The following is an 18,680-nucleotide window of genomic DNA, read 5'->3' on the forward strand; positions in this document are numbered from 1 at the left end:
GTGGATAAACACATAAATCATGGTGGGGCTCACTGGCCGTCCAGTCCCTGGACGACCGTGGTGAAACACATAAATCTGGTGGAATCCACCGTCCACAGCAGTGGACGGTGGGCCTAGAACACATACATCACTGTGGGTCCCATGTGGGGCCCACCATAATATTTATATGGCATCTAATCCGTCCATAAGGTCACTCAGACCTAGATGAAGAGTACAAACAAATTTCAGCTTGATCCAAAAACTTCCGTGGACCCAAAAAGGGTTTTAATGGTATACATTCAATTCCACTGATTCATATGATGTGGGCCACCTGAGTCTTGGATGTGGCTGAAATTCGAAGGAGGCCCACCTCAGGAGGTGGCCCATCGAATGAACGGATTGGATGACAAATGTGCATCATAGTGGGGCCCACGGCTGGAGCCGTGGGTCTGCTGGTCGACCGTCAAACGCAGCACGCTGCCCCTTCTGTGTTTTTTTTTTTTTTTTTTGAAAAACCGGTATTTTTGTGGTTTTTCACGTGTGGGGCCCGCTTCAAGATAATCCACTCTAACCATTAGATTTCACGGTTCATAACAAGTTTATCAAGTCCAATATTGGACTTGTTTCAGCGTGTAGAAAAATTCAGTGAACTTTAGACGGTGGAGATCACTGTTTTGAAAGGTATGGCCCGCCAGAATCTTCGATTGACCTCATTTTTCGGCTCAACGCCTAAAATGAGATGGTTAATAGGATGGACGGCGTGGATTGAATCCATTCATCAAGGTGGGGCCTAAACAAGTGGGCCACCAAAAATCCTTATTAACCAAGCTGATATTTGTGTTTCACGTCCAGCGTCCAGGGGACGCTGGACGTTCTGGCGCATGGAATGTTATAAGGTGGGCCCTACCTCGGTGGGCCACCACATGGCTAAGTGGTGTGGAGCAACACATAAAAAGTGGGCCTCACCTACAATGACTCGGATCCAATACATGCTTCATGGTGGGGTCCATCCAAGTGGGCCATACAGCCATGTCATCACACACCAAGATGAATAAATAAAAAGAGAGGGAGATAGAGAAAGAGGAGAGTGGGACACGCGTGATGGAGGGACCCCGGCACTATGGGCCCTCCATTTCAAGCATCCAATCGTACATCAAGTGGGTCCCATTGCATATGGGTCCACCAAATTGAAAATCAACGGTGGAGATCCTTTCTCCACCAAACTAGAAGGTCTAGATGACCATATTCATGCATGAAAATAAACATCATGATGGGGTCCATGGAGAATGGCCCCATTATGGAATGATCTTAAGCATTAAGGTAGGCCATTAGCCACATCAAGGGTCCAAAGTGAGATCCATACCATTGATCGGTAGGCCTCACTTGACCCATCATAAGAACATGAAAACCTAGTCTATAGAAGCACCTACCGGTCGATCTTCTCGGTCCGTTGGAATGCCGGTCTCCTTGAGCTTCACTTTAATGGTGGGAGATGAAGATTCAAGGGCTAAGATGGAAGATTTTGGGATGGAAAGTGGGCCACACTACTCACTTCTCTTTTTCTCTCCTTGGAAAAATGTGGACGTGTGAGGCTTATGGGTTGCTTGGAATTGGTGTGAGAAAAGAGAAAGAGAGAGAGAGAGGGAGATAAGGAGAGGTGATGGGTGTGATGGGTGAGTGATGTGAGGTGAGGGATGGGTGAAGTGAGAGGTGGTTTGACTTTGGTGAGAAAAAGCATGGGTTGCTTTACTTGTGGAGAAAGGTGATGTGTACTTGACATGAGGTGATGGATGGGATTGATTTGACACATTGTAGAGATTCTCTTGGGATTGCAAACGCGCGGCGTTTTCTTCGAAATAAACGCCGGCTCACATCTTCCTGCCAGGGTATCGGATCGGTGCGAGAGACGCGGCGTCGGAACCGCGGCGACGGTGCGGTCGCAATGGTACAAGTCTTGATTTAAGCCGACCCAAATCTACAACATACGACTTAGGGTCGATCGCAACGTCAATTATACGTCACAGGTTGCCGAAATTTGATAGGAAGAAGTTTTCCATCATGGGCATTCAGTCACCACTGCTTCCTGAGTCAACCGCACTGGCTATGCCCTTTCCGTGCCTCGTGTGGGTGCATCCCCACCTTCGCCTATGGTACTATAGCTACCGGTGGTGGTACCTCCCCCTATGCAGGTTCTGCTCTACTTCACCACTGCTTCCTATTGTATTGTCCATTTGAGCTTCAAATCTGCTTTGTTTTTGGGTTCGTGCCCTAAAATGAGGGAGCAAAATGGATAGACAACGTGGATATAAAGCACATACATTGTGTTGGGCCCCCACGACACTTGACTCATCGACACACTGCCACTGAGGTTGGCATTGGCAACGCCACCTGATCCACCTTCACAATCCACGTTTGCCTAAAACCTGCAAATTCAGGTAGTATGGCCCACTTGAGTTTTGGAACAGCCTAGTTTTTGAGGCATTCCTCTATCCTGACGAGTCTTGTTAGATAAATTGAGTAGAGCAAATAAACACCAATGTGGCCCTAAGCACAACTAGCATGCCACCCTTAACTGTTCCTGATGGTGTGGTCCACTTGAGTTTTGGATCATAGTAATTTGCTAGGCCAGAGTCTAGCCCACGGGTGAAACTAATAGGTTCGTCCCTGTCCAAAGCCAGGCTGGGCTGACCCGGCAGTTCAACCAAAAGTCATGCCCCTCCAGAGACATGCCTTAACCTGACAGGATTTCAAGGCTGGCCCATTTGGAGGCTAGGGTACCACTATTAAGCCCCTGAACCAAGTCCAAAGTTTGTAATAGAGCCTGATGAGTGATCTATAATTTCTTTTCACAGGCAGAGTCGATGGGCTGATTCCAGACATGTATATATAGAGTACGCGAACCAAGTTAGCTCGGTTAGCTCGACTCAACTCGAAAAATCTCGATTCAACCCTATTCGAAACTGAGTTTGAGCCGAGTTGAGCTGATTTTTTGAGCTTGAAAAAATTTCAAGTCAAGTTTGAGCTTGACTCAACTCAGATCGAACCTCAACTTGAATCGACTTGGTGACTCAGTTATTTTGATATTGATGTTGCTCCCCAAGTGTTTGATGAAATGACTCAATGAAGTGTAGTTTCGTGTGTATACATTCTCCACGGGATTAGCTAGCAGCGAGGAAAGAATGAATATAAAACAAATCACTAAAAAAAAAAAAAAAAAAATTCACGTAATAAAACCACTTTTTGATGTTGCCCGCCCAATGTTTGATGTATTAACTGTATGCTGCTGTTACTGTTTGGCATTATGTGAAATTTTGAAGATGCACTGTATGTGTTTGTCTGTGTTTGAGAAAATGCCGCATAAGCTCGAACTCGCCCGAGCTATTGAATGAGCTGAGCTGAGACGGCCAGTCAAGCTCGAGGACGAGGGTTAGCTAATGGCCGAGCCAAGCCGAGCTGTGCCAAGCTCGACTCGGTTCAACTTGTGTACAGCTCCACGGATAGAGTCCTACATGTCCACACAAGCACACATGCAAAATGGCAAGTGTGCTAGGACTCAAACATTAAGGCTGGCCACATGGATTAGGACATCTGGATAAAATAATAAAAATAAAAATAGGACATTTCAATCCTGGGGCCACATCGTGCATCACAGACGGATGGACGGTGAAAGATAATTTTTATTTGCCATTCGCTCAGTTATGCACCACCCAACCTGAGAAACAGCTAGATTATTTAGGTCGAAGATCCGACAACATACCTTTGAAAGCCCAAAAAGTTTTCAAAGGTAGTTGTTTAACATCCATTGTGTGGGCCTTGGAAGTGCCTTATGTTTGGGCTGGTACCCTAAAATGATATAAGAAAATGGATGGCCGTGTGGATAAAACCAATACATCATGGTAACCCCTCACAGCCCAGGGGTAGTAACCAATCAGCGATTTGCGGGGAACACGGAGACTCTTTGGGGCCACCATGTTATATCTGTAAGATCCACTCTATACATCATTCACAAAGCGAACGAAAAATCAGCCCTCTAAAAAACATTCACGGGACACGTCAATGTGAACAATGTAAAACTGTGACTAAAACTTCAAGGACCGCAGATTTTGCTTCTTCGCACTTATGCCTGATGAACGGGTTTGATGAAAGATAAACACTATGGTGGGCCAACAGGCAAACCTAGGTTCGCACTCGTCTCCACTGTCCCCTCTGGTATGGCCCGCCTAAGTTGTGAATCTATCTACCCCACCACCAATGGAGTAGATCGGCTGTTTAAGCGCGGCGTAAAACAGGCGTTGTAGAGGGTTCGGGTCGACAGAAAAAGCGGGCAGTTCTCAGAAACCTCACAATTCAGGTGGCAAAAATAAATAAATAAATAATTAATGAATGAATGAATAAATGTATACACGATTTCTAATCTCATGATCATCAACATCAACAACCTTATGGCTAAACGAGAGTGGAGCAGGAAGAGGTGGAAAGGTCGAAGAGAGCAGGTAGCAAGTACTTCCTTCCATTCACCCCATCCGCATTATAGCTGGCGCCCGTGCTGGAATCCACCAAGAGCTCCCCTGCGTAGCCTGGGTAAGCTCCTTTCCCGTAAATTCCTGGACAAGCTGATGCTGCCTCCAGCGGTGCGTCCTTGGGTCCCTGGAAATAGCCGTTCCCAAACGGATTCGTAACTGTTCCAGCCAACAGGCTGGCGATATTTACGATCATGCCATCCAGCCCCACATCGTTGTTGGGCGCAACCAAGGGCGGGACCTGAGGTCCGTAGATGGGCTGGTGGAATGGCCAGGCGCACTGACCCGGGCACTGAGTTGCCGAATTTCCTACCCAGATGTACGCGAATCTTCCATTCGCTTGCGCGCCCCTCGGAGAAGACCCGTGGGTCCCGCACCGGCTCATGCAGAAGCCCTCCACCGCCACGTCCGATGCGGTCAGGACGATGTTAATGGCGTTCTTCTGCGGCCCCTTCGCTGCGAGTCGCACGATCTGGCTGGATTTGAGGGATTTTCCGAGGGAGCAGCTCTCGTCGAGGATCTGTTTCCCCAAAGAAAGAGATGGTGTTTTGGCGTTGGATTGGGAGTAGTATTTCTCGGTGGTCTGCCACCACGATGCGACAGAGGGGTTGTTTTGGGATTTGGAAGGAGAGGAAATAACGGAGGCAAGGAAGTCGGTTACAATGGCCCGCTGGGATGGGTTGAACTTTCCGTACCAGATGAGATTAATGGAGATGGGACCAGAGAGAAGTGGGCCATTGTGGTATTGCAAGAGAAGAGGCTGATCTTGGACCAAGGACGCGAGCTTCCTCGCAGCATAGGACGAATGGAAGAGAGAGATTAGAGATAACAGCTGCAAGACAAGGAAAACGAGGTGTTTTGGCCTGATAGCTGATGCCATTGAATTGAATAATAGAAGCTTTTACAGAGATATAGAAAGATGCAATTGGAGATATAGAATGAGAAGGGAGATGGGGTTTATATATAAAGCTGGGGTGAGGTGTTTGGGAAGAAAAAGAGGAGGGAAGGGAAAGAGGGTAGAAGGAGAGAGAGAGAGAGAGAGAGAGAGAGAGAGAGTGTGCGAGTAGTGGAGGCAAGTGATGGCGAAACGCGCTTCTTTTTCAGATTTACGTGCAAACTACAGCTAAGGCACGCAAATTGTGGGCTGTCCCTGCTAAACAAAAGTAAACTTGGGTAATACGTTACGCGTATTTGGGTACTACCTCCACCGGCACGTAGCTAGGGGATCTGTCGTGGACACTGCGGGGGACACGGTTATGTATTTGTTTTCTCCAAGCGTCCAGAGACATACCACGTGAAGCTGTGTGGTGACAATGATCCCCACCGTTGATACCTTCCCAGGGCCTACTCTTATGTTTATTTGCTGTCTAAACCTGTTCACATGGTCAGGCAGACTTGGATGGTGTGAAGACATAAATATCTGCTTGATCCAAAACTCATATGGCCCAAGGGGTTTTCAACGGTATCCCTCTATACTGTGGTGTTGCCTACTTGAGACTAGATATACCTTCTTTTTGGGTTCTTGCCTAAACTTGATCTATGAAAATAAACAGACTAAGGGGCCTTTTGGCGCCATGGATTTGGGGGGATTGAGGGGATTTCAAATTCCCTGATTGTTTGGTAGCATAAAGTAACTAGGAGTAGAGCTGGCAGAATCTGACCTGATCCGATCTGAACCAAAGGCCAGAATCGGGTCGGATCGAGTAGGCCCACTCAAATCCGACCGTACATCGAGTCGAGTTCAGATCACTGGCCAATCCAGACTGGTTCAATTCGGAATCTGATTCGATCCAATCCGATCCGCACAATGTTCATTTAACATTGTTTCCTGTAATGTTGTCTACTTGAGATTGGGATATACCTCATTTTTTCTTTAATACTATAAAATGATCTAGAAAAATAGATGGACAACATGGATGAAATAAAATACATTATGGTGGGGTCCACAGAGCACATATCAGCAGCCATTGGCGTGGCAGGGGGAGTAGCCAATCCATCCTCTCAGGCCTCAGCTCAGGGCTCGAGGTGCATCAAGCACTGAGCTCTGCCAGATTGCCTAAGGAAAAAAAGAAAATAGGAAATTGTTCTTTGCGATCGAGCTCATGGGAACTTCCTATGAGGTCGAGCTGTGTGGGCCCCACCGTGATGCGTGTCTAACATTAACCCTGTGCATTTGATGGGTCCCCTTTAAATTATGGGATATCCCAAAAATCAGTCATATACGGAACTTAGGTGGTCCATACCATCTAAAATCATGTGAAGACATTCCTAAAACATATAAAAGCACTTGATAGGGCCTACCTAAAAATTGGATGCATTTGAAACTTGGTATGACCCCTCATCCAAATGGGACACACATAATGGATGGTCTGGATTCGTGAACCACACCTCGGTGGACCCAAAAAATGATTATGAATGTTTAATTGGAGGGTAACCCATAACCCCTCTCAACTTCTGTACTTGAAGCAGACTGGCAGGCGTACCACACCGGTACATTGACGTCAGCAAGTTCTGTGGGTCCCATCATGAGGTATGTGTTATATCCAAACCGTTCATCCTTTTGGTGGGCTCTTATTAAGGCTTTAGCCGAAAAATAAGACAGATCTAAAGATCAAGTGGACCACATTGCAAAAAAAAATAAAATAAAAACAGAAGATTCGATCCGAACAATACCCAACCTGATCTAACTCGATTTCCCTGACTGAGTCGGACTTGGTTCAGGTCAAGCCAGCAGTGCAATGGATGGGATCGAGTCAGAGGACCCAGACTCAGTCTCGGATCAGATTGAGTTCAGGTCAGTGCATTGAAAGTTTCGGACCGAGTCGAGCTGGACCGAATCCGATCCAACTCGACTCGATGCCCACCTCTAACTAGGAGTTTCAAATCCAAGGCGTTTTAAATCCCCTCAAAGAGGGGGTTTAAAATCCACGGTGATAGCTTGGATTACACCTAAAATCCTTTCAATAACGGCATGTACATGTGTAACATGTGTGTCATCGGATTATCATTCTATAGGGCATGTGTAATACTCCGTTTCTTTTAACGGTGGGTTTCACTGTTGTCGTTGGTGTGGCCCACCTAAACTACGGATGACCCTCATTTTTGGGCACATGCCCTAACTTTGATGGGCAAAACTGATGAATGGTGTGGATTTGTCACATCACTCCTGTGGGGCCCATTCACAAAAAAATATAATAATAATAAAGCAAGTGACGTGCGTCACTTGCTTTTCACTCCTCCACAACTTCCTCTCTTTCTACTTCTCCACGACTGATGACGTGCATCACCCCACAACAATATCCTCCACGACTCTCTCTCTCTTTCCCACTTCTCCACAGTATGGTTGCGGATGGAAACCCATCCACCATGATTGTCATCATCATGGTGGGACCCACTCCTCAATCTAAACCGTCCATTAAACTTAGAACCCACCAACTCACCTGACATCATTTTTATACTCTATTTCTCATGCTATCGAGAGAAAAACCATAGAGAAAATCTGTGAGAAAAAAAGAGAGCTCAGGAGAAGGGAGAGTATCCGTGAGGATTCAATATCGAGTTCAGAGTTGATCAATCCAAGCTAGTACACGTAGAAATCAGCATCGCTTCAGATTATTTTCCTCCCATCATGCAATTTTTCCATAGCAGGTAGGTGATTAATTCCTATTGAAAGATTCATAAGAAATTACCTTATATAATTTAGACATTGAAAGATTCATAAGAAATTACCTTATATAATCTAGACATTAAAAGATTCATAAGTAATTTCCTATTGAAGAATATTCTTTATGTGACTACTGAACTAATGCAAATAATAATAATAATATTATTATTATTTTGCATTTGATATAATCTAGTGGGATGATGAATATTTATTATGTGATCAATTATTTTTTTAATGTAATGTTTCTTACGGGTGCTCTGCCCTAGAAGGATCACCATATTATTTGTTATGGGTGCTTTGATATTATTTATTACAATATTTTCTTGTAAGTTAGATGCATCTTATGTGAACACTTTTTTTTTTTTGTACAATGATTCTTACGGGTACTCTGCCCAGGGTCATTTATAAAAGGATCAGCACGACATGGGTGCTCTGCCCAGGGTTATTCCCAAAAGGATCGGCATGGGTGTTCTGCCTTGGGTGATTCCCTAAAAGGATCAGTACACACGGGTACACTGCCCTGGGCTTTTGTCCCTAAAAGGTTATACCGGTGCTTTACCGAGGGTCATACCCTGAAAGGATCAACACCGGTGCTCTGCCGTGGGTCATCCCCTAAAAAGATCAGCACACATGAGTGTTTTGTTTACTCCAATCTTAGTATTTTTAGAAAAGCTATGTTAAAAATTTATTCATTTGATATTCATGAATGTCAAATTATTAGCTATGATTTTACATCCAATGTTCACCTTATTTTGATTAATATGTTGATGTTAAAATTTATAATATTTGTGAGACTTTTAACTCGAGATTGATGTAATCCTATTGAGTTGTTAACTCATTATGTTTTAACCGTTTCAGGTTATGAATATTTTGAAGATGCAGGGTACTATTAGTAGTGGAGCATGGAATGTGGTTGGATGCACATGACATGTTATTCTACATAGGATAAATTTTATTTTATTTTAGAACTCTGAATGCAGTAATGTTTGACTTGATTTCCTTATTTCAAGTTAAGTTAAATAAGTATGCATCGATGAAATAACAAATTATGTAATTAATTATCTTAGTTTATGTTTGGATTTTAAAGTTTTAGGCTATGGTGGGAAAAAAATGAAATGCATATGAAATTGACATACTTTATCTTTTTTATTTATTTATTTTTTATTTTATATGTCACGGGTCTGGAATTCTGGTCCTGGACACCCTATTCAGGTATCCGAATTTTGAGGCGTGACAGCATCGCCCACTAATGATATCCAAAAACAATTAGATTATCAATTGCATCACTATAATTATTTTAATATGATGATCAGCACCATCCAAACATTGCCCATATAAATCAACGGTTAAAAATCATTGGTTAGCCACTTGGACATGATTTGTGCTTATGGCCTATTCGAGACTTGGAATTTCATCATTTACGGGCAAAGCATATATTTTCACAGACTTATTACAACCATTGTGTCAAATATTGCATATGTAATTAATTAGAGATATTAAAGTTGATTTAATAATTAAATTCAAACCCTTGTAAATATACCATGCATAGCTACTTTTGGATTAAAGTTGATTCCAAATCTAAGGTGCGGATTTCAAATCCAGGGAGTTCCCAATCCAAGGGTTCCAAGTCCACTCAAGCTCAAGTGTACTACACCATGGTAAATAGTGGAGATAAAGACACCCACCACTCAAGCCCACGTGTTATTTTCCAACGTATTTATAAGATCACTCCGGCTTGGATGAAAGGAAAACACAAATATAGAGCAGATCCAAAACTTTTTTTTGGCTCCCAAGAACCTTTTAATCTGTGGGCATTCAATCACCATTTTTTCGTATGGTGTCATTCACTTGTACTATAAATCTGCTTCGTTTTTAAGTTCATGCTCTAAAAGGAGGAGGGAAACGGATGAACGGCCGAGGTATAAAGCCACAAATCGACACACCACCTGATCCGCATTCCCTTAAAACCTGCAAATTCACGTGGTATGACCCCCTTGAATTTTGCAACAGCCTGGTTTTTTGAGGCAATCCTCCATCTTGATGAGTCTGGTTAGAATGAAGCAGAGCAAGTAAACACCAATGTGGCCTTGAGGATCCATAGCGTGCCACTCTCGACTGTTTCCGATGGTGTGTTCCACCTGAGTTTTGGATCACAGTAATTTTTGACGTTTGGGATATGTTCGACCTGAACACAACGAGTGTGCCACCTTCACAGATAGACGGATGATGAAAGATGATTTTGATTTGTCATTCGTTCATTTATACACTATCCAACCTGAGCAACAGCCAGATTATTTAGGTAGAAGATCTAATAACATGCCACCGATCAGATGGAAACCTCTGAATTGGGCAGACTGGCCGCATGCCGGTTACTTTACGGACTCCCATATCATGAAGACCCTTGGTGTAGATAGTCAGGTCCATGCATTCATCAGTTTCGCAAAACTGGATAATGGTTCAGATTGGCTGTCTGTTGATTCCCATGGGCTGGCCCCAACTGAAGAGTGTAACAGCCTTGTTTCTGTCATGCCCGAAGAGAACCTTCTCCTAACGGCTTCGATTTCCCACGGATGTGACCTTTTGGCAGGAAGAAAGTCGCATTAGTATGCTAGGCTCGAAAGCGGATTGCGTGGTGTGCCACACACCACCCACTTCGGTGGTGTCTTGACAACACTAAGTTCTGTGGGCCGCACATACATCATGATGTATGTGATGTATGTGTTATATCCAAAACGTCAATTCATATGGCGTGATCATTTTAAGTAGTAAGCCCTAAAATGAGGCAGATATAAGGTTTAGGTGGACCACACCGTAAAAAAAACAGTAGGGATAATGCTTCATATAAGTTTTGGATCGAGCTGATATTTGGTTTTTTTTTTTTTTTCCTTCATCGAAGTCTGTGTGACGTTGTAAATAGGTTGGATGACAAATAAATATAAGAGTGGTTTATAGGAAGATTTCAATGGTAGGAATCATTATCCCCAATTCTTTCAATGGTGTGGTCCACCTGAGCCTTGGATCTGCCTAATTTTTGGGCTCATATCTTAACATGATCTCGCCAAATGGATGAACGGTTTAGATATAATACATACGTCCTGGGGGGCCCACATGTTAATGGTGTGTGGTACACCATGCAATCCGCTTCCGCTAGGCTCATGGTGCTAACGGCAGTAGGACAGTCATCATTTCTCATGAAATTCGAAGAAGCCAGGGCATAAAAAGCCTATTTTCGCTTTTGGCGATCTTCATGGTATATTACCAACCACTTTCACGGCTCAGATGTTCCTCAAAAATGAAAGATTAGCTGAAAAATTAAAAAGATTGTTATGTTGCAGGTCCTATACAAGGTGAGAAAAAAAAACAAAAAAGTAAAAAGTTACCACACAATACATATTCTCGAAATTCAACCTCCAACCGTCATGACTTGTACGCCTTCATCTGTTGGCCTGAGGCAATGAATTTTTCAGGTCACATAATCTTCACGGAGGAGCCCACCAGATCATGAATGTATCATATGTAACAACTTACTCCACTAGTGCCGATTTCAAGAATAAGCATATGATGGAATGACAACCATTGTGCACAAGCTCAGTATCCAATTACTGGCTGGACATTGACAACCATCCATGTTTATATAAACATCTAGCCAACACTGGTGTATCTGCAAAATCTACTCCGTCCCTCAAGTAACAAGCCTTGCATTCATCCCACGGACAAAAAATCAGCGGCATTAAAAATCAGCAGTATAAAAAACAGTACTCATGGGACACATTGATGTGAACAATGTAAAACTGTGCGTACAACCCCAGAGCTCACTGAGTCTTGAATCAGGCTGATTTTGCTTCTCCCTTCATTCCACACCATGATGGCCCCACAGGAGGACCTATGGTTAGCATCCCATCCCCATTGTACCTTTAGTATGGCCCATTTGAGCTGTTAATCTATCTGTCTTTTGGCCCTAGGGTCTAGTATCTACCATCACACTATGAATGGAGTGGATTTCACGGTGGCCCTAACGAGCTCGGCTGTTTAAGGTCTGCGTAAAATAAATATGTTTTGCAGATGGTTTAGGCCAACGGAAAACAGACAGCACTCAGAGACCACAAAATTCAGATGGCAAAAATAATAAATTAATTAATGAATGAATGAATAAACGTATACACTATTTCTAATCTCATGATCATCAGCAACAACGATATCATGACTAAACGAGAGTGGAGCAGGAAGATGTGGAAGGGTCGAAGAGAGAAGGTAGCAGGTACTTCCTTCCATTCGCCCCATTCGCATTATAGCTGGCACCCGTGCTGGAATCCACCAACAGCTCCCCTGCGTAGCCTGGGTAAGCTCCTTTCCCGTAAATTCCTGGACAAGCCGTTGCTGCCTCCAGCGGCGCGTCCTTGGGTCCCTGGAAATACCCGTTCCCAAACGGATTCGTTACTGTTCCGGCCAACAGGCTGGCGATATTTACAATCATGCCATCCAGCCCCACATCGTTGTTGGGCGCAACCAAGGGCGGGACCTGAGGTCCGTAGATGGGCTGGTGAAATGGCCAGGCGCACTGACCTGGACACTGAGTCTCCGAGTTTCCCACCCAGATGTATGCGAATCTTCCATTCTTCTTCGCTTGCGCGCCACTCGGAGAAGACCCGTGGGTCCCGCACCGGCTCATGCAGAAACCCTCCACCGTCACATCCGATGCGGTCAGGACAATGTTAATGGCGTTCTTCTGCGGCCCCTTCCCTGCGAGGCGCACTATCTGGCTGGATCTGAGGGATTTTCCGAGGGAGCAGCTCTCGTCGAGGATCTGTTTCCCCAAAGAGAGAGACGGCGTTTTGGCGTTGGATTGGGAGTAGTATTTCTCGGTGGTCTGCCACCACGATGCGACAGAAGGGTGGTTTTGGGATTTGGAAGGAGAGGAAATGACGGAAGTGAGGAAGTCGGTTACAATGGCCCGCTGGGATGGATTGAACTTTCCGTACCAGATGAGATTAAGGGAGATGGGACCAGAGAGAAGTGGGCCATGGTGGTATTGCAAGAGAAGAGGCTGATCTTGGACCAAGGACGCGAGCTTCCTTGCAGCATAGGACGAATGGAAAAGAGAGATTAGAGATAGCAGCTGCAACACAAGGAAAACGAGGCGTTTTGGCCTGATAGCTGTTGCCATTGAATTGAATAGGAGAAGCCTACACACGCAGAGAGAGAGAGAGAGAGAGAGAGAGAGAGAGAGAGAGAGAGAGAGAGATGCAGTTGGGGGATATAGAATGAGGGAGGGAAGATGGGATTTATATACAAGGGAGGGGTGAGTTGTTGGGAAGAAAAGAGAAAGGAAAGGAAGGAGGGTAGAAGGAGGGAGAGAGTGGGGAGTGGAAGGGAGTGATGGCAAACGCGTTTCTTTTTTAGATTATCTGGAAACTACAGCTAAGGCACCGAAATTATGGGCTGTCGCTGCAAAACAAAAGCGAACAGCTTGTCATTTCACCTCACTACCTGTTAATGAGAAAAACAGGCGTACCTCACTCAGCCAAACCGGGCGTGGATTGGATAATACCCGCCAGGACCTTTCTCACTGTCCTGTCAGGGGCTCTCTGTGGTGCCACGGTGAAGTTAAGTGTTTCATCCGAGCATCTATCGCGTATTTTTTTTCTTTTGGCATGAGCACCGATAAAGGAAAGCAGATCAAAGGCTTGAATGGACCAGATCAAGGTAAGCAATGGTGACAATGATGTCTTTTGAAGTCCACTATGTTTATTTGCGGTCAGTCAAATAGAATTATAGACCTGGATGAAGAGACAGCATAAACATCAGCTTTATTTAAAACTTTTGATGAAGTATTCAATGATAGTCTTATCATCTCCACCGTTTACTATGGTGTGGTTCACTTAAGCCTAAATCTGCCTCTTTTTTGGATTCATTCCCTAAAATGATCCATGAAAATGAATGGACCGTATGGATAAAACATATATATCAAGGTGGGCCGCACAAACCCCCGTTTGAGGACCCTTGGTCTCTATGTTCGGATGGCGTAGTACCCAATCCGCGTCCGTTAATACCGCGAACGTGCCTACCGCTAACGTGGCGTAAAGACTTTTTGTTTCCAATGAAGCGGTTTAGGTGTTACCTGGGTAACACTGAAGTGGGTGTTACCCATACCAAGGGGATCACCTTGATGATGTGTTATATATCCACGCTGTCCATTCAGTTTTTCAGTCCATTTCAGGACATGGTCTTAGAAATTTAGTATATCTAAATCTCATTTGAACCACACTACATGAAACAGTGGTGATGGAACACTAACTATTAAAAAATTCTCAGGGCCCACCGTAAACAAATCCATAATGCTTATTTGGCATCTAACCCTTGATAAGGTCAATCAGACCTTGATGGAGGGGGAATACAAAGATCAGCCTGATCCGAACTTTTGTGGCTTATAAAAAGTTTTTAACGGTCAACCACCATGAGCCTGCAGCCCCATGGACCAATGGTAGGCTCACAAGAGTTTCAACCCGAGGTGACCACCACTTTTTTCAGTGGTGTGGTCCACTGCAGATTTGGATTTGCTTAAGTTTTCGCATAATAATTTAAAATATGCTAAAAACATGGATGAACGGCGTGGATATATAACACATTTACCGAGGTAACACTTAATCAACTTGTTTGCCAGCATAAGAACGGATACACCAAGTTTTATGGCCCCTATTACGAGTAAAAATGGTCTGAAGATCAACTTAGGACTCACAAACACATGCTTCCGAACCAAAAGGCTCCTAAACGACCAATCTCACGTCGGTTATGAAGAAGAGTAAGTGCTGAACTTTCAAGTTTAGGCCTCAGTACCATACATTTTCGACCTTTAATCAAGCTTATCTGATCTTTAAGAAATGTTTGGATTCATATGACCAGAAAATGATTGGAAGACTAATTGGTTCGATGAGTTCAAGGGGACAGTGGTCCAGAACAACATATATAGTCGAGGAGATGAGTCCACTCCCTATACAAAGGAATTGATTGATTGACCAGTGACGATCAATGCAGAAATTCACCCTGAGCCGACCATAGAGATCAACCCAATTGATCGAGAGTTCGACTCAGCTCAACCTTAGCCTGATTGGTCGAGAGCTCGGCTCAAGTCAGCCTTGACCATCCATTGCATAATTCCAGGATCAACTACATCAACACTTACCATCTACACAAATCCTGCGTAACAGTTGAGAAACTTACATGGAGATTACGCCTGAGATCGAGAACCGTCTCCACCCATGTAATCAACTCTTACCATATAAATAGAGGATCTGTCTACGATGAAAGGTATGCAAATTCTCTCACCCAAAACCCCTTGACACTATTAGACCCAGATTCGTAGCTTGACTTTATTATTGGAGAGTCCCTTTCTCTAACCAGGGTTTCTTTTGTCTTCTTCCTGTGCAGGCACTCGAAGGTTTAAAAAGAATGGATCAAATTTTTACATCAAGAGTCACCATCATTATTTATATGTTATATGCCTTCGGTGTTCGTGACCTTATCAAGGATTAGATATGGCTAATAAATATCATGATAGGTCATAAGAAGGTTTCAATGGTGAGTGTCATTGTCCCCTGAAATGATATGTCTCAATGGATCTAACTGGGTGATAAAACCTACACGTAATGGTGGCCTCTCATGGAGCCAAGGGGTCGCAAGTAGTACCAAACCATGACGCCAATGGGTAGCATCCAACAGGGACAAGCAAGGAACACAAACTTCTTAGGGTAACCATGTTGTGTATGTAAAATCCACTTCATCCATTAAGTAACAACTCCACGAGGACTATACCATTGAGTAACACTACAATGAGACCAATGTAAAATTGTGCCTGAAACCTCGAGGAGGGACGAATTTGCTTTTTCCCTTCATTCCAATGGCTCATACCTGATGAACGGATTCCACGAAAAGTAAACACCATGGTGGCCCCATAGGCAAACCCAAGTTCACAGTCCATCTCCACTGTCCCCTTTGGTATTCCCACTCAAGTTTTGAATCTATAATATTGGCCCCACAGCCTAGCATGAATGGAGTAGATTTCACATCAACAAATATGGTAGGCCTTAAGCGCTGCATAAAACAAGCGTTGCGGAGGATTTAGGCACTCAGAAAACAGACAGCACTTAGAATTCAGGTGGCAAAAATAATGAATTAATTAATGAATGAATGAATAAATGAATACACGATTTCTGATCTCATGATCATCAACAACAACAATATCATGACTAAACGAGAGTGGAGCAGGAAGATGTGGTAGGGTCGAAGAGAGCAGGTAGCAGGTACTTCCTTCCATTCGCCCCATGCGCATTATAGCTGGCACCCGTGCTAGAATCCACCAACAGCTCCCCTGCGTATCCTGGGTAAGCTCCTTTCCCGTAAATTCCTGGACAAGCTGATGCTGCCTCCAGCGGCGCGTCCTTGGGTCCCTGAAAATACCCGTTTCCGAACGGATTCGTTACTGTTCCAGCCAACAGGCTGGCGATATTTACGATCATGCCATCCAGCCCCACATCGTTGTTGGGCGCAACCAAGGGCGGGACCTGAGGTCCGTAGATGGGCTGGTGGAATGGCCAGGCGCACTGACCCGGGCACTGAGTCTCTGAGTTTCCCACCCAGATGTATGCGAATCTTCCATTCTTCTTCGCCTGCGCGCCCCTCGGAGAAGACCCGTGGGTCCCGCACCGGCTCATGCAGAAAGCCTCCACCGCCACGTCTGATGCGGTCAGGACAATGTTAATGGCGTTCTGCTGCGGCCCTTTCGCTGCCAGCCGCACAATATCGCTGGATCCGAGGGATTTTCCGAGGGAGCAGCTCTCGTCGAGGATCTGTTTCCCCAAAGAAAGAGACGGCGTTTTGGCATTGGATTGGGAGTAGTATTTCTCGGTGGTCTGCCACCACGATGCGACAGAAGGGTGGTTTTGGGATTTGGAAGGAGAGGAAATAACGGAAGTGAGGAAGTCGGTTACAATGGCCCGCTGGGATGGATTGAACTTTCCGTACCAGATGAGATTGAGGGAGATGGGACCAGAGAGAAGTGGGCCATGGTGGTATTGCAATAGGAGAGGCTGATCTTGGACCAAGGACGCGAGCTTCCTTGCGGCATAGGACGAATGGAAAAGAGAGATTAGAGATAGCAGCTGCAAGACAAGGAAAACGAGGCGTTTTGGCCTGATAGCTGTTGCCATTGAATTGAATAGGAGAAGCTTTGAGAGAGAGAGAGAGAGAGAGAGAGAGAGAGAGATGCAGTTGGGAGATATAGAATGAGGGAGGGAAGATGGGGTTTATATATATAGATATACACAAGGTGAGGTGTAAGGTGTTTGTGAAGAAAAAGAGAAGGAAAAGGAGAAGGAAAGAGGGTAGAAGGGGGGAAAGTGAGGAGCGGATGGGGAGTGATGTACAAAACGCGCTTCTTTTTAGATGTATGTCCGAGCTACAGCTAAGGCCACCGAAATTGCGGGCTGTTGCTACAGAACAAAACTTTCCAGCTTGGCATTTTACCTGGGACGCCGATTTCCTGCGAAAGCTATAGGAAGTTCCTGCGCTGGGAACCAGGTGGGCCACTGTCATATTTGTTAGAAATCCTCTCCGTCCATCCATTGAGCTCATTTTAGGAGATTAAATCAAAATTGAGAGGGATGCAAGACTCAAGTTGGCCCTATTAAAGGAAAAGGTTATGCTCCTAGGTGGGGACCACTGTCATATTTGTGAGAAATTCTCTCTGTCCATCCGTTGTGTGAGCTCATTTTAGGAGATTAAATCAAAATTGAGAAGGAATCAAGACCCAAGTTGGCTGTACTAAAGGAAAAGGTTGTTAGGAAAATTTCCACTGTTGAAACCTCCTTAGGTTCTACAGTGATGTTTACATGCCATACATACGTTAGTAACGTTCATTTGTACTGGGATGATCTGAAAACACAAATAATAGCATGATTCAAAACTTTTGGCCGTTCAATTATCACATTTTCAGCTCACTTGAGGATTGGATACGGTTTGGCCTCGTGTACTTAAATGAACTCAAAAAGCGTATGAAATTTCTCACAAATATGACAGTGCCCCACATGGGTTCCCAGTTATGGAACTTCCGGCGAAAGGCTTTCACTGGAAATCCGCGTCTACCACTCCTTTCTTTTAAGACTCGGATTGCGTGCTGACACTGCCAGCATTGCCAGCATATTCTCGTCCCTACCGGAAGGTGCTCTGTAGGCCCCCGAAAATATGCGTTTTATCTGGACGTGGATTGGCTACTCCCCTGCCACCACCCGGTGGCTGGTGGTCGGTGCTCTATGGGCCCCATAATGATGTATGTGTTTCTTCCGTTCCGTTCATCCATTTTCAAAAGATCATTTTACGTCTGATCCCAAAAGAGAGGGTGATATACATCTCAAGTGGATCACATCACAGGAAAACAATAACGATAGGATATCCACCATTAAAATCCTCCTGAAGCCCATTGTACTGTTTATTTGACATCTAATCTATTGATTAGGTCATACAGA

General features: G+C 44.5%; 3 protein-coding genes across 3 annotated transcripts; all 3 read right to left on the reverse strand.

Annotated features, from left to right (window-relative positions):
• Positions 1-4,307: 4,307 nt before the first annotated feature.
• On the reverse strand, positions 4,308-5,444 carry LOC131242318 (protein PHOSPHATE-INDUCED 1-like). The gene has a single exon (XM_058240889.1). The coding sequence runs from the start codon at positions 5,377-5,379 to the stop codon at positions 4,426-4,428; it is 954 nt and encodes a 317-aa protein (XP_058096872.1). The 5' UTR covers positions 5,380-5,444; the 3' UTR covers positions 4,308-4,425.
• Positions 5,445-12,271: 6,827 nt separating this feature from the next.
• Positions 12,272-13,414, reverse strand: LOC131242319 (protein PHOSPHATE-INDUCED 1-like). Its single transcript, XM_058240890.1, has one exon. It carries the CDS (start codon positions 13,325-13,327, stop codon positions 12,368-12,370), a length of 960 nt encoding a protein of 319 aa, XP_058096873.1. The 5' UTR covers positions 13,328-13,414; the 3' UTR covers positions 12,272-12,367.
• Positions 13,415-16,316: 2,902 nt separating this feature from the next.
• On the reverse strand, positions 16,317-17,438 carry LOC131242320 (protein PHOSPHATE-INDUCED 1-like). Its single transcript, XM_058240891.1, has one exon. The coding sequence runs from the start codon at positions 17,364-17,366 to the stop codon at positions 16,407-16,409; it is 960 nt and encodes a 319-aa protein (XP_058096874.1). The 5' UTR covers positions 17,367-17,438; the 3' UTR covers positions 16,317-16,406.
• Between the last annotated feature and the right edge of the window lie 1,242 nt (positions 17,439-18,680).

The sequence above is a fragment of the Magnolia sinica genome, chromosome 4 (assembly GCF_029962835.1).
Source record: "Magnolia sinica isolate HGM2019 chromosome 4, MsV1, whole genome shotgun sequence".
NCBI classification, from domain to species: domain Eukaryota; kingdom Viridiplantae; phylum Streptophyta; class Magnoliopsida; order Magnoliales; family Magnoliaceae; genus Magnolia; species Magnolia sinica.